The sequence below is a fragment of the Nicotiana sylvestris genome, chromosome 12 (genome assembly GCF_000393655.2).
Source record: "Nicotiana sylvestris chromosome 12, ASM39365v2, whole genome shotgun sequence".
NCBI lineage: Eukaryota > Viridiplantae > Streptophyta > Magnoliopsida > Solanales > Solanaceae > Nicotiana > Nicotiana sylvestris.
In genome coordinates, this window is record NC_091068.1 from 39,390,527 (window position 1) to 39,406,191 (window position 15,665).

Below are 15,665 nucleotides of genomic sequence, written 5' to 3' on the forward strand. Positions count from 1 at the left end.
TTTAAGGATAAAGTGCTTAAAAGAGGCAAAATGGAAAGAAGGCTCTTTGCGAAAAAGAAATCAGAAATTTTGGGTTAAAAAGAAATTGAAAATTTAGATGGCAAACTAAAAAGTCCCAATGCTCTTTTGGATAGGAACATCAACCAATTGACCACGTAAATGCTAATATCGTCAATAAAAAAATTAACAGTAAAACAGATTTTTGCAAATAGAAACCCGTAGAAAACCTATGCGATCAGGGGAAACCTGAGAAGTTTCTGTAACTAACATCAAAAAGAAACTCTTAACTTGGTAATGAATAAGCATAAAGCTAAACCACATATTATAGCATTAATGTGTCTGTTTAATTGGTACAACACAAAGATCAAATGATTTTCATACATTAAGAAATATTTAAGCTTTGTTCCAGCATAACAACAAGCTGTACATCAACCTGCAGAAGAATGGAGAGAATACAGGAGTACATGAAAATGCACGATGACTCACATTTGCCGTTTACCATCGCCAGTTCTTACAGGCAAGTCCTACAATGCTGGATAAGTTCCCTACTTCTATACAATTGACAAGAGAAATGATACAAGAAATTGGAACATAAATTTGCAAGAGATGGAGGCAGGAGTTATTCGTTGATCACACACACCATCATTTATACTACCACACTACCTTCAGGCTTCTTGTACCTCGAAACCAGCTTCCCGAAACTCAACATTTTGTTCAATGCACCAATATAGGCTCGGACACTAGAGATGACAACGTCCATATCAGCTCCAGTTCCACTGGAAGAAGAGAGAAGACAACATTCCACGTCAAAAAGAAAAACTGATGAATTTATTCCGGTAAGCGTGGGAGTCGCCTAGAAAGATGATATTCATGTATCAACATACATGCTGGACACATGCATAGGCAGGACATGTTTTGATATACAGTCAAGTACGTAATTACTTTGTTGAGCATTTGACTCTCCTGTTTGTTGGACACACTGGGACTGGAATTTCTTAGAGTAAGTCAACCGACAAAAGAGGAGTAGAAAGAACACTCAGGTTGACAGTTGGACGCAAACAGTGTTCGAAAGGTCCCTAATGCAGTTGTACATGAATGAGGGTTGCAGTAGCATAAACAAAAATGTGATGTCAATTTAGGATTCTGCTTAAAGTATAAATTATATTAGTTTATATTGTTTGACATTTAGCTCCTGAGATTCATCACCTGTGATATATTTATATTATATAAATGTCTGACAGATACCAAATTTTGTTACATTTCATATTTTGTATATAATTTTCTATTCTCATGTTGGCCCTAGATTTATAGCATTGGCTACATTTCACTTCCATACTGTGTCATTCTTTGGAAAATGTTCCATGTAAACACTTATCTCTGACTCGCTGTCATGTCCATGTTCCCCTATTCTACATGAAAGAACTGAAAGGGATAAAGGCAAACAATATTTCAAGTAAATTTCACACCTAAATATACGGTGATGAGTCGGTCCAATTGAACCATTGGTTATAGCATGGTCATCCTCCCCGCGGATTAATACTCTGGTTGAGGCTATGGCATCTATACCTTCTGTGACTGCATTCATGGAATACTCGAGGAGTGTTATAGGTACCTGCATAATGAGGAACAGCATATTGATGCAGTAGACGAACATCATAAAGCACAGCATAAAAGGCAAAGTTTCACAACTAAAAGTGCATTTTTTTTCACATAAGTACCGAATTGCAGGATTCTGGCTTGAAATGCATGTCTAACATAGTTTTTTCCCCACTATGACAACTTTTAGGCTTCTATGGAGAGGAATTACCCTTTCCAAGAAAAGCAAACCTAATAATTAATTCACTGACCAGGATGCTTGTAATGAAAATGAAACAGAACCCAGCTAATATGTCTATCAACAAGAACAATCCTACTTCAAATGCTTGTCCAACAAAAACTCAAACCCGATGCATTAACAAGCCAGGGAGACCATGCAATTATTATCTGTGTGGTCTTTGAATATGACTCAGCCTTACGGAGGCTTTTACCAATCAAAGCAACTGCAAAATTGGATAACATTCCTATAAAGCTGCTAGCAATAAATTGTGTCCTACTAGGGTGACAAACTACACCATTATGAGAGTTTCAGTTCCATTTTAAACCTTTACAATGAGGTCAACTGCCTTATAAGCTGCATCAACTGGTCCGGTTCCAACAGAACAAGCAACATGCTCTTGACCATCACTGTCAATAAGCTTAACAGTTGCTGTAGAGAGGCCAAGACTTCCACAGGCAATCTGTACATTGAGCAGTGAATCATTCGAATCAGCTGAACTATTCTCTTCAATCCAGAACGCGGAAATTAAAAAGACCAGCAAAAACAGAGGAAGAATTTCATGTACCTGTACATCTGCAAGTTGCCAAACAACTTGAGGCTGGAAAACTTCATCTGACATCAGTGCTATTATGTCATCATCTGTAATTTTCTGAAAGAGTAGTAGGGAAGATCAACAAATGGACAAAACATTTCCTCTGCTCCAGCTTGTATATTGCTTTCAGCCCAGATAACGTTCATGAATGAACGGAAGAAACTATGGACAACACAAATTCTAGCGTCGGGTAATGAAAATATGAACAATTCAGTTACCTTTTTCTTCTCAGCCACCGACTTAAATCGCCAGAAGAGGTCCTCCAGTTCTTTTCCCTCAATGTCATATCCAAGCTGGAGTAGGATTAAAATGATTGATCCCTATATTTATAATATACGGAATATGCAATTCATAGGGAATGTCACTTACCTCAAGCATTTTGGATTTCAATGCATGGCGCCCACTGCAAAAAGTTTTCAAAATGTTATCAATCTCTTAAAAGGAAGGATGTAGTAAATAAGAAGTTACGAGGGCAAGATGGAGAATGGTAAAGATTATAAAGTTTTTGTGATACGATAGTGACAAACACGAAATTCTAGCAAGAAAATCTCAACAAGATTTTAGCTCAACATAAAAAGGAGATACTAAAGCCTGAAATACTACTTAATAACAATGGAGGACGACTTACTGTCGAAAATAACAATACTATGGAGTTCATGGAGCACTATTTCAGTACTAAAAGAAATATTTGCATGATAGCGACTAGACGGAAATAGTAAATGTAAAAGCAAAGTCTAACGGCATGGAGTTCATGGAGCTAGATTCCAGTACTAAAATATTTTCCCATATTACCAACTAAAAGGAAATATGAAATGTAAAAGTAAAGTAAAGAGCATATAATAAATATAGATGGAAGCAAAGAAATTGAATGATCTCTATGACATTACAATAATAATTATTGGCTGGAAAACAAGAGCATACCTGAGCTTCCCAAGGACAATACCGGCTTCATTAGCACGACTAAGCCCAATATCTTCAGGAGATATAATCTCATATGTATCTTTGTGTTTTAACATTCCATCCTACAGCATATAAAAAGATAAGTGAAAAGACAAAAGAGACTTAGATTATTATCGCTTCTTCTTTTAGTTGAGAACGGTACGATTATTTTTTATTTTATTTTTTGATTTGCACCGGGTGTCCGAGTCTCTTCGAGCCCCGACTAATCCCGGGGGTGCACAGGCCCTCGGCAAGAGTTTCCCGCAAGTGCACCACGGTTAATTCAGGTTTTACCCAGTCCAATGGCCCTCAGAAATTGTTTGCACCCAGTGGGTTTCGAACTTGAGACCTTGAAAGGGAGCAAACCCCAAGGCTCAAGTCAATTGCCACCAGGCCAACCCCCGAGGGTTTGAGAATGGTACGATTATTGAAAGTTAGAAAAACTAATCATTAGACAAGGAAAAAGACAGATGGACCAATGGCGAACTTACTACAAATAATCAAAGAATAATAACAGAAATAATTCAAGTCCAAGATGCATCTGAACAGTCAGCCGAAAAAATCATTGGATTGAGCTATGACGGACATGTTGAATATACATTGATAGATTAAGAGAGAGAAAATAACAGCAAATATGCACCTTTAAGTGAAAAGGCCAAAAACTAAATGGAAAATCTCAGAGATAAAAGAGTGGTTAGATCTCTTGAAGTTAAGCCCTTTATGTTGGGAGCTAAAAGCTATCTTAACCTCCTGGACTATGAGCACCAATGGTATTCTGTATATAATGGCCAAAAAATATACATGTAGGCTTCTAATGGGATGATTTGTTTCGGACTTTGGGGCTTCTCTCTTTGATGGATGAAAAGTCTCTATACTGGTTTGGCAAGCCATTGTAAGGCTTACATTCTTAAATTCGATATCGTCCTGCAGGACAAATATCATATAGGGATTGTGTTTGATACCAATAGTAGGTTTGTCTTATATTACATGAAATAATTACGTCTAAAACGTCTCTTCTTTTGTTCTCTTATCTCTCACATGGTATCAAATTATTTGTTAGAGATCGAGGTAGCTTCTGCATACCGGCAATGCCTAAAGTCGCTTGACCAGCCAAAGCATTTCTTTTTTTTTTTCTTTCATAAATTTTGCATTCTTTCTTCTTTTCGGCAATCGATTTGGTGGAGATGGGCCTCTTTGCGATGATTGTTCCAATAATATTGCTCGTTTTCTAGTGAACTTTCCAGCAACATCATGCCTCTTTTGGTGACTGGTTCAGTGATATCGCGCCTCTTATTCGGTGACTCTTGCAATAGCACAGTTAGGTTTTTGTCATGATTTTCTTACCATATTTTTTATGAGTCTCTCTCTCTCCCTCTCTTGACTAACCGACGCTAACGTCTCTTAGCACCAACTCCGGCGAGTCACCGGTTTCAACAGGTAAGTAGCCCTTCCTCTTCCTCTTCTCCTATCTTCTCTTCTGCTCTTGTTGTTCTTCTCGCATCTGCTCTTCTTTTTCTTTTTCTGTTTCTTCTTCTCGTCTCTTCCTTTCTTCTCTATCTGGCTCCCCTCTTTCTCTCTCCCCACTTTCTATCCCCTCCTTTCACCTTTCTCTTCTACCCCCACCGCCGGCTACTTTTCCGGTTGCACCAGATCTGAACGATGACCAGTTCTGAGGTAACAGTGACAGCACCATCTCTCCCATCTTTCTTTTGGAATCCCACTTGCCTTTTTTTTTTTTTAAGCAATCCACTGGGCATAGCCTAGGGTTAGTTTTAATTATAATATAAAAGGAGAAACAAAGTGTCATGAAATCTTAAAAAGTGCACGAAATAAATTTTGTAAACAACTACATAAGACCTATTATCAAAGTTGAGTAATGTACTCAAAGTTGATATCACACAAATTCTAATAAAATTTGTATAACTAAAATCCAGCCCATACAATTCATGCATTAGTATACGCCTTTCTCCTTCGCATTTGCTTCTATCCAGTTGCAATTTATGTCCTGCTGTTTGCATACATAACTCTTTTCTATGTGGCTTATCGATCGCAATGTCCAGTCCATTCCTCTGTTGGTGCTGCTGCATTATTCATGCGTTCGATCTGTTCTTCCAGCTTATTCATTAGCCACGCTTTATCTGCAGACAACATGTAATGTCGACCTAGTGGTGCCTCCTAGGAAACTGCACGCGTGCGCTGACCCTTCTGTCGCTATTGCTTAATGGGAGCAGTGTATTCCCACATGTATACTCTTTGTTCGATCCCTTTGCTGTTGCTGCGCCGAAGATGAGAGCACTGGCCATTGTTTAATCACTGGCCATTATTTAATTACTGCCTTTGTCGAAACACAGAGCTGGAGCCACTTGTTGCTGCTGCCACTTGCTTGGCTTTCTGTGTTCAGGTACATATTTTCCCGCTACAATGAGAGATCGCATGAGGCTCATGCGCCGACGAGAGAGCAAATTTGGTTGGCAGCAGAGTTAGGTGCGTGGAGGCGCATGGAATCTGGGATTTGATTCTGCCGTGCAGCAGCAGCTATGCCTCGTCATCCCCGACTCCAATCCAGGTTCTAGCACTCAAGAGTTGGTACCTTCTGTTCACATATTGATTTCTACCTTCTTTCCTTGTTAATTACAATAGCTTGCCCTAGTCTTAGCACAATACCTGCTTGCTTCTCTGTACTATTAGTGCCTTTAAGTTTCTGTGTTTATTCTATTATTTTAGGCTTTTTGCTTGATTTTATTGCTAGTTTTACGTACTTTCTCCGTTAGCGATCCAGAAGAAGAAGATCAACATAGCTTGTGTCCATGAGACTAGATGGGTGGGAACTAAGGCGCGGGATAAAGACAGATTTAAGCTGTGGTACTCAGGAGGCTTGAGGGCAAGAATGGGGTAGGTATTTTGGCTGATAGGGATCTCAAGAAGTAAGTGGTAGAGATTAGGAGGGTGAATGATAGGCTGATGGTTATTAAGCTTGTTGTTCGTGGGGTTACCTTCAACATTATTAGTGAATACGCACCTCAAGCGGGTTTGGACGAGGAGGTCAAGAGGCACTTCTGTAAAGATTTGCACGAGGTGTTCGAGATATTATGCACTCCGAGAAGCTACTCTTTGGAGGAGATTTTAATGGACACGTCGGTATGACCTCTAGGGGATATGACGATGTGCATGGTGGCTACGATTTTGGGGATAGAAGCGAAGGAGGGAACTCACTATTGGATTTCACTAAAGCTTTTGATTTGGTGATAGCTAATTCGAGTTATCCGAAAAAGGAGGAGTACTTGGTCACCTTCTAGAGTATGACGGCCAAGATCCAGATTGATTACCTTCTTCTCAGGAAGGGTGACAGAAGTTTATGCACGGATTGTAAGAATATCCGTGTGAGAATCTCACGATTCAACATAGACTCTTGTTTATGGACTTGGGGAAGAGAGATAGGAAGAAGAGGGTTGTGTATAGTAAACCTAAGATCAAGTCGGGAGCCTTGACTATGGATAGATCTCAGGAGTTGGGGGAGAAGTTGACGGCTATGGAGGCCTAGACGAGTAGTGGGGATGCGAGTAGTATATGGACCAGGAAAAAAAAAGAAGGAAAAAAAAAGTTGCATCAAGGAAGCAGCTAGAGAGGTGTTAGGAGTTTCGAATGGCTACTTTGGTCTGGTGGTGGAATAGAGAGGTCCAAGGGAAAGTGAAAACCAAGAAGACTCCATATTTGAAGTTGGTGGAAAGCAAAGGCGAGGAGGAGATGAGAACAAATAAGAAGTTGTACAAGACGGACAAGAAGGAAGCAAAGTTAGTGGTTACGGCGGCGAAGACGACGACATTCGGACGATTAAATGAAGAACTTAGGGCCAAACGCGAAGAGAAGAAGCTGTATAGGATGGATTGACGAAGATGTCACACCGTATTGAAGCAGGATGGATGAAACAGAGGCTTGTTTCTGGTGTCTTATGTGATAAGAATGTGCTACCAAGAATTAAAGGTAAGTTCTACAAAATAATGGTTAGACCGACTATGTTATATGGGGCGGAGCGTTGGCCAGTCAAGACTCTCATGTCCAAAAAAATGAAAGTAACGAAAATGAAGATGTTGAGGTGAATGTGTGGGAATATAGGAGGGATAGGGTCAGGAACGAAGATATTCATGAAAAGGTAGGGATTGCCCTCGTGGAGGATGAGACGCGAGAAGTGAGGCTGAAATGGTTCGGCCATGTGATGAGGAAATGCACGGACACCCCAGTAAGGAGGTGTGAGAGGTTGAATATGGTGGGTATAAGGAGAGGTAGAGGAAGGCCGAAAAAGTATTGGGGAGATACGATTACATGTATTTAAGTTTCAGGAACACTGAATCAAGTGTCCACTGTCTCAAAAAGGCAATAAAACACAATACATTAGTAGATTAACGAATGGATCTATCAACTTAAATAGCTAAATGTTATGTTCAGCCTTAGCAATAAGAAGGAAATATTTACAACATCAAATCTAGGTGCATCCATGCTATAACTAGAGAAAATAACACATACCTGATGGATGCCACTTTCATGAGCAAATGCATTAGCTCCAACAATGGCCTTATGTGGCTGCACTTGAAGCCCAGTGTACTCCTCTACCTGCATAGCTATATATCAGCAATAAAACATACAGAAAACACAGTTTAACTGGTAAAGGTCTCTAGAGGATTAGGATGAAACTAGGGGTCTGATACCATTTTGCTCGTCGGGATAATGTGTTGAGTATTAATGCCCGTGTAGAGGCCACCTAATACTTTCTCTCCGCGACATTTTAAGGCCATTACAACCTATTTCAGTACAGGAAAAGGGTAAAAAGTTAAAACAAAATAAAGAAAGCACAAGAATATGACCAAACAGAAAAATGTACCAAAGAGGTAAAAGAATTCATACACAAGTCAGTTATTTGTCAATTTTCAACTGTCACATAAAATATTCCACTATTAGTTGCAAGTTTGCACTATTCTTGTCATATGATTTGTCTTCAGTAAAACAAATAAAGAAAAGTAGTTGGTCCGTCATAGGTCACGAAAGACCTACCAATCCTTGGAATCAATGAAGACTTAGCTAAAAATAGACATAATGGAAGAAGATGATCCATAAAGGTGATATCTGCTAGCTGGGAATAGGGTTTAGAGTTGTTAGAGAACTTCTAATATGATTTTTCACTTTTATTTTATTTTGTATGATGATCAGTGTTAAAAATAGCGTGAAGCGAGGAAAAGCGACAACCCCCATTTCACGAAAAGCGAGAAGCGAGAAGTGAAGCGTCCGCTTTTTTGAAGTGAAGCGGAATTTTAAAAAAAAATTAAAATAAAGGCAATAAGAACTAAGAATAAAAAATATATAATTGGGCAGAAATTGGGCAGAATTTTTCTGAAAAAAATTCGCCAGCATTTCAGCGCTTTTTGGACGTTTAGAAAGAAAAAGAAAAAGAAAAAGAAGAAGAATGAAAATAAAAACATACATGTTGAAACTTGAAAGCTATTGTTGTAATGTTGTTGAAGAAGAAGAAGAAGAAGAACCCTAGTTTGCTTCAACAAATCGTTGCTTCATGTAAGGAAGAAATCGCTGGTTTTTTTTAGGAAGAAAAAGCTGGTATAGAACCCTAGTTTGCTGCTGAAGAAGTGTCTAAAATAGAAGACTCAACGATTTGGGTCTTTTAATTGAAAAAGACTCGTTAGGGCCTGTTAGGGCCTTTTAATTCAAGAAGCGATCGCTTCTTCCGCTTTACTGCTTCACGCTTTTTAGAGAGAAGCGGTCGCTTTTCTGTACCTGAGCCGCTTTTAGTTGGGGTAGCGACCAACCCATCGCGTGGTCGCTTTTTTTAACACCAATGATGATGAAATGAGTTGAGTTTAAATGAATGAGTGAGGATTCATATAGCCGACTGCAACTTGTTTGGGATTGAGGCATAGTTATTGTAGCTGGTTCATTCATATACTAAGCAAATATTACACAAAATTCAGTATGAAACCAATTGGAAGATGAACGAGCATTTACCAGGACGGGAAGAGTTGGGCAACAAACAGACACAAGTTGATCAGGGCTTAGATTTTACCGTGTGAACCCTTGTCACTACTTACACGTCCTATTTTGACATTGCTTGTCCTTTTTGGAATATTTTATGTGAATTACTTGACAATAGATGGCAGATCACAGAGTACTAAAACTTCACTAATCCTTTTTTCCAAGAGTTCAAAAAGGAAAAAATTAGAGCTAAAAAAAATAGAAAGTGACATAGTATTAGTCGTAGCTAGGAGATACTCCAAAACAGAAAGCCAAACATTTCAATTTGGGGCATAGGGAGTACCAACTTCAAGAAGAGGGTATTAGATCAGCATTTTATCATTTTCATTTATCCGAAGTTTTCTTTCTTTTTATCCTTTAGCTGCTGCACATCATGCCTCGTCAAATTATCAGAGGGAAGGGAAAACATACAACTAAACGGTTTCAGCAATCTCAACAACAGCGGAAAATGTACTAAAGGCAACGTGATCCTCCATATTTTTTGGAGCTTTGATGCAGAAACATGAAAACATATAAATGAAAACAGGCACCCTTACTAGATATTTCATGAGCAAGCTCATCTTTGTAAGTAGACCAACATACACTCCTTTGACACCATATCAAATGTCCTGATTTGACTGGAAACATACTCTAAAGAAAGAGTTCATAGTTATAAAGGAAAGAGGGACCAAATTTGAATATACAGCTAACTCGAACAATTACTACTATCAAGGTGATTGTATATCGCCTTTTTAGAACTATGCAACCGAGAAAGTTCTAATTAATAGTACAGGGAATAAAGCCTTTATTTCTTACAAAACTACAGATGTTTTTTGAACAGGTATAAAAAAGGGAAAAAAGCCTCCCTTATCTCAAATTAAGTATTGACCCTGTTTTCTTTTTTTCCTTATCAAAAAGAAAAGTACCCATCTTTCTTTCGTTTTTAGTTAATATAGGAACATTATAAAACCTATTATATGGCAAAAAAGTTAAACGTACGTACTTGTTTTTACTCTTCTTCATCCAACTTTTTTTGTCATCCAATTCTAACAAAGAAAATAATAATTTCCATAAATAAGCATTAAACAGTTACACTATTTCTACTCCTTTGTTATTGAGTGTGAAGGACTAGATTAAGACATCCTTTTAATTTGGAAAAGACTGGAAAGACTCATGATACCGTAGATAAAACATTTTGGGGACTCATTTTTGGTATTGCAGAAATGCATCAATGGAAATTCACAGCCTACGCTGTATAATCTCATTAATTCCTTTTCTTACCACCCACTCCTGACCCCCTTCAGTTTGTGGACCTCAAATCATGCAAGTAAGAACCTGAAGTTTCATTACACAAGACCCTCACCCACCTCCTCCAGCGAAGCATTTCCAGCTCTTTCACCAATGCCATTGATGGTCACTTCTACTTGTCTTGCCCCTGCACAAGCTCCCTGAAATTGAACATGCTTCAATTTTCATACAACTTAAGCTAGCATATAACCATTAGGCACAGGAGAAATTGAGCACGTACAGCTAAAGTGTTGGCCGTAGAAAGTCCAAGATCATTCTGGCAGTGTGTAGAAATGATCACATTTTCAATTCCTGGGGTATTGGCTTTTATATCAGCAATTAACTGTCCAAATTCAGTGGGTACAGTGTATCCAACAGTATCAGGTATGTTAAGGGTTGTTGCGCCAGCTTTGATAACTTCTCCAAGGATATGGTAAAGGAACTCACGCTCAGACCTATAAACAGGAAACAGAGATTCAGTCTAGAAGAGAAAGTTGGTCAATAGATCCAAGCAAGAAGGATCAAGAAAGTGTTTTACTTTCCCAATTTCAATACTATTAGGGGCCGTGTGGTTTGCAAACAAGTTATACTGGAATTACAAATGTGGTTTATAATATGGGGATTCAATAGTACCCCTGCGTCCCAAAAAGATTGACACATTTCAATATCGAGAGTCAAACTTCTTAATTTTGACCGAGAATTCAGACGTAGAATCGTTGAGCTTTTTGAAATAAAATTTACAATTTGTAAACTACATAAAAAATACTATAAGTCACAATAATTAACAATTTAAAATATTTAAAAGGCATATGAAAGAGTCACGGTCGAAAAACAACTCGTTTGACTCTTGAAATCTAAAATATATAATTCATTTTGAGATGGAGCGGAATGAAATTATTTAATGGAAAAATATCTTTTTTGGTAGATGTTTAGTTCATTGGATTAAAACCATGTGTTTGGTTTTATAATAGATAAATTTGGATAAATTTTTATTTTCAATTTTAACCTTGGTCTTAAGGAATTTCCATTTTGGAAGAGGAACTTTAGAGCGTGTTTTATCGCAGGATTAGTATCTCTTATTTCATGAATCAAACGACACATTAGTAAAGTAGTCTTTAAGCTTTTAGATGTGAAAGCAACAGCAAGTTTGGTTCTTTAAAGTTTAAAACTTTTTTTATAATTGGTAGTATTTGAATCAATTTGTGCGCACCTCGACCATTTCAATACTAGTTGTCTCACACTAATATAGACAAGGTAAGGTTCAAAACTTTTCTTTGAGATCAGAAAGAATCTTCAAAGTTCACACCACTCATTGGTACAAAAAGGCACGTTAACACTGACGAGTAATAATTATTATAAAGTTTTTCCACGAGACTAGAAAGCATTACTATATTGCAAAAATAACTAAATGCACTCGTATATGATTCTTAGAATAATGCAATCAACTGTCTTTAGTAAACAAACCAATTTAAAGAGACTCCAGAGAATATGGCCTTTTCAAAGTTTTAAGGGCCATATACCAACTATATTCTCACCATTTAAATAAACATCTAAATTCATCCAGGACTGTCCACCAAGCAATTAACTAATTAGTCAAAAGAAGAATAACCTTAAACTGCGTGGATAGTAAGCTGAATACAATAAAACAACCAAAACAATACGTTCTACCCACTCCACATTCCCAAATTCACAAACTCTGTCCATAGCCTATACTTAGGTGGAGTGTTTCAGTGATACTAAATTGAATCAGAAACTTTGGTTCATGAAAATTGCAAAACATTTTTGCCCAAATTAAAAAAAAAAAAACAGTTTTTCAACCAAACACCACTAATAAAAGTTTAGTTGCAAAAAAAAAAAATGGAAAATTTATTCTTTAAAATTTTTGAAACAAACACCACATAATAGACATTTTCATCATATCATAAAACAAAAATATCCAAATGCAATAATTATGCCCTGCGAAAGTGGGGTCAGCAATATGAAGTGAAAACTTAAAAGCAATGACCTAATGGTTCAGAAAACAGGGGTGCATTTGGTACAAGAAAATATTTTTCCAGTAGAAACTTTGTCTCACTGTCCAACACTTTTTTAATAATTTAGAAATTATTTCAAATGGACTATAGAGAAAAACACAAGCAAAGAATATCTTTTTTCCCTTTTAATAACAGGAAAATATTTTTGGGAATTGGTTAACAGAAACTATGTTATTTTCTTAAAATATTGTCCTTCCTACCAAACACACACTATATTGAATATCATAGGCCAAATGTGCATTATTTTCATCTGCATAAGTTTTCGTGGTGGACAGAATAAAGAAATGCACACAAAACTCCGCGCATGAAAGGTTAATAAGGTCAATGCAAGTACAAATGCAAACCTTCCAGCATCTTCAGGGCTAAATTCAACATCCTCACATCCCAAGCTCCTCGCATAAGCAACCATACTCCGCGCTTTCTCCACTACTTCTTCTTTACTCATCTTCAACTTATACTTCATATGTATCTCACTCGTCGCTATAAACGTATGAACCCTAGGTCTCTTCGCACACTTCACAGCTTCCCACGCTTTATCAATATCCCTCTTATTACACCTCGATAATCCACAAATCACCGGCACATAATCACCGTCGCTATTATTATTACCAATTTCCTCTGCTATTAATCTCACAGCTTCAAAATCAGCTTCAGATGATGCTGGAAACCCAGCTTCGATTATGTCAACTCCGAGTTTCGCTAATTGACGGGCAACATCTAATTTTTCTTTCGTAGTCATCGTAGCACCCGGGGATTGCTCTCCATCGCGGAGAGTCGTGTCGAAAATACGTACGTATTTGTGGTTGGAGATTTTACTCGGTATATATTCAGGTCGCTTTTGAATTGAGCACCGGATAACTGTATATGGGGAATAAGAGTGTGTTTTGATTGAAGGAAAGAAGGTAAAGATGGTGTGAAAAAGAGGATTTTTGGATTGGAAGGAGATATTAGAGCTGAGAGTAGTTGCAGAGTTTGAACGGAGAGAAGACATTTTTTTTTTCGGGTAGAAAAGACAAGAGAGCAGAGATATGCGCAAAGATTGCAGAAAATGGAGTCAGCACAAAGAAGAAAAGCGGGTGTGGGCGGGGGTTTTAGCGGTGGCCAATGGGAGAGAGAAAAAGTAGAATATGCTTCAAAAAGGAAAGTAGGATGACACGTAAGACAAGAAAGGAAGAACAAATAAAATGTTAATTTCAATTTAGGCAACTTGTTTTACTAGACATGATGTTTCTTATACTTTTTGAAATGGACTTATAAAAATTTTATTAAGAATAGAATTGGAAATTTAAGTAAAATTATTTTTAAATTTAGAAAGAAATTATTTTTTGAAACGGATTAAAAAGAAAATATGTTTACGTGAAATGTAACGAAGGGAATAGTATGTTAATCTATGTTCCATTTTATGTAAAATGAGTATTAGTATATTTTTATGTTGGCGAAATACAATCAAATAGACACTTCAATTAGAAGACGCACTTATAACCAAAGAGGCGTATATGGTCAATGGCATTATTAAAATATTTATCGGATTGTCGTGGATAGTTTAAAGGGGTATTAATGTATTTTGCCTTTATATTTGAATTTTTTAATTTTAAAATTTTTATTTTACTTTTAATAATATACTCTTATAGTCATATATACGTCCTGGCACATCTCATACCACAAGTTTTAAAAATATTTTGTTGTTATGAAACATAGTGATATTCGGTGGTGGAGGCAGGATTTTAGCAAAAGGATTCAAAACATTAAAAAAAAAATTTCAATAGAGGTTTAAGGAAATATATATATATATATATATATATATATATATATATATATATATATATATATATATATATATAGTTATAAATAGAATTCTATTTAAGGTGAATGTTTATATTTTAGAGAGATTGTAAGGATTTTACTTGGTGGCTAAGTCACCCTTTCCCTATAAATAGAGGGATCTTATTCCATTGTAATTCATCCCAAATCAGAGAATTCTTTCTGTCTACTTTTCTCTGCAATGCTCTTCTTCTTCTTTTGTTGTTTCATAACACGTTATCAGTACAAGACTCTAACCAATTGAGTAGAAGCTTTGGGATTAAGCATAATAATTGTCAATTATTGCATAATTTCCTTCATGATTAAATTATAGATTTAAGGTAAGTATTTTACTTTATTTTCTTTTTTAAATTCTTGACATTCTATAATTTAATTTTAAATACAAGTAAAGACAATAAATTTTGATTGTAACTCTAATGGAGTTTGTAAGAAATTATAACCACTCGAAATGGTAAAATTTCTCTGTCTTGTCATGATCGAATTCATGTATTATTATGAGCAAAAGAAGTGGAAACACGTCCCATTGAATTTGCTTAATTCCCGTTCCCTTAAAAGAATGTGATAACAATATGTATTAAGTCTAAAAGAAGATAAAATATTACTGTGAAGGTATCAATGGATGTGGATCTCAAATTACAGACATTACCGCTAAAACCGAGAGACTCTATCTGGATCTAGCATAATCCAAGCTCTGTTACCATGTTAACAACCAGATTCATGAACAAAATCTCTCGATTAAAATGAGCAGAACCCTAATTTTTGTATCTGCATACTGAAATGAAACGTGGAGAGAGAATGTGAAAGTGGAGTTTTATTAAAATAAAATTTTGATTTAATACATTGTACATCTAACTATATATATATAGAAGTGGGTCGGGTCACAAACATAAAATAGATATGTAGTTGGCCTAAGCTTAACTACTGTTGTCACGACCCTAAAACTTGCCCGGTCGTGATGGAACCTATCGTGAAACTAGGCCAGCCGACACAACTTCCGAATTAACCATTTAATCATTAACAATCATTTTTAAACCTTTAATTAATCAGATATCTCATGTAAGTCTAAATGAATAGTGCGAAATAAATACACAAGCCCGACATCGGGGTGTCACAAGTCACGAGCATCTACTAAGGTCTGAATACAACGAAGAGTCTAAAAATG

The 15,665-nt window shown here is 36.7% G+C and overlaps 1 protein-coding gene across 1 annotated transcript; it reads right to left on the bottom strand.

Moving 5' to 3' along the window:
* Positions 1–299: 299 nt before the first annotated feature.
* On the bottom strand, positions 300–13,759 carry LOC104246358 (2-isopropylmalate synthase A). Its single transcript, XM_009802199.2, has 12 exons — positions 13,027–13,759; positions 10,891–11,104; positions 10,730–10,810; positions 8,051–8,143; positions 7,869–7,955; positions 3,330–3,430; positions 2,778–2,811; positions 2,627–2,701; positions 2,382–2,465; positions 2,142–2,276; positions 1,467–1,612; positions 300–776 (listed from the first exon to the last, which is right to left on the bottom strand). Exons 1-12 carry the CDS (start codon positions 13,671–13,673, stop codon positions 647–649), a joined length of 1,827 nt encoding a protein of 608 aa, XP_009800501.1. The 5' UTR covers positions 13,674–13,759; the 3' UTR covers positions 300–646.
* Between the last annotated feature and the right edge of the window lie 1,906 nt (positions 13,760–15,665).

Excerpts from the sequence above, each read along its gene's own strand:
- LOC104246358 (XM_009802199.2), bottom strand. The coding sequence starts at position 13,673 with ATGTCTTCTCTCCGTTCAAACTCTGCAACTACTCTCAGCTCTAATATC. Across the intron at positions 10,811-10,890 it reads CTACGGCCAACACTTTAGCT|GGAGCTTGTGCAGGGGCAAG; the intron begins GTACGTGCTCAA and ends GTTCAATTTCAG. Across the intron at positions 2,277-2,381 it reads GGCAACTTGCAGATGTACAG|ATTGCCTGTGGAAGTCTTGG; the intron begins GTACATGAAATT and ends CTCAATGTACAG.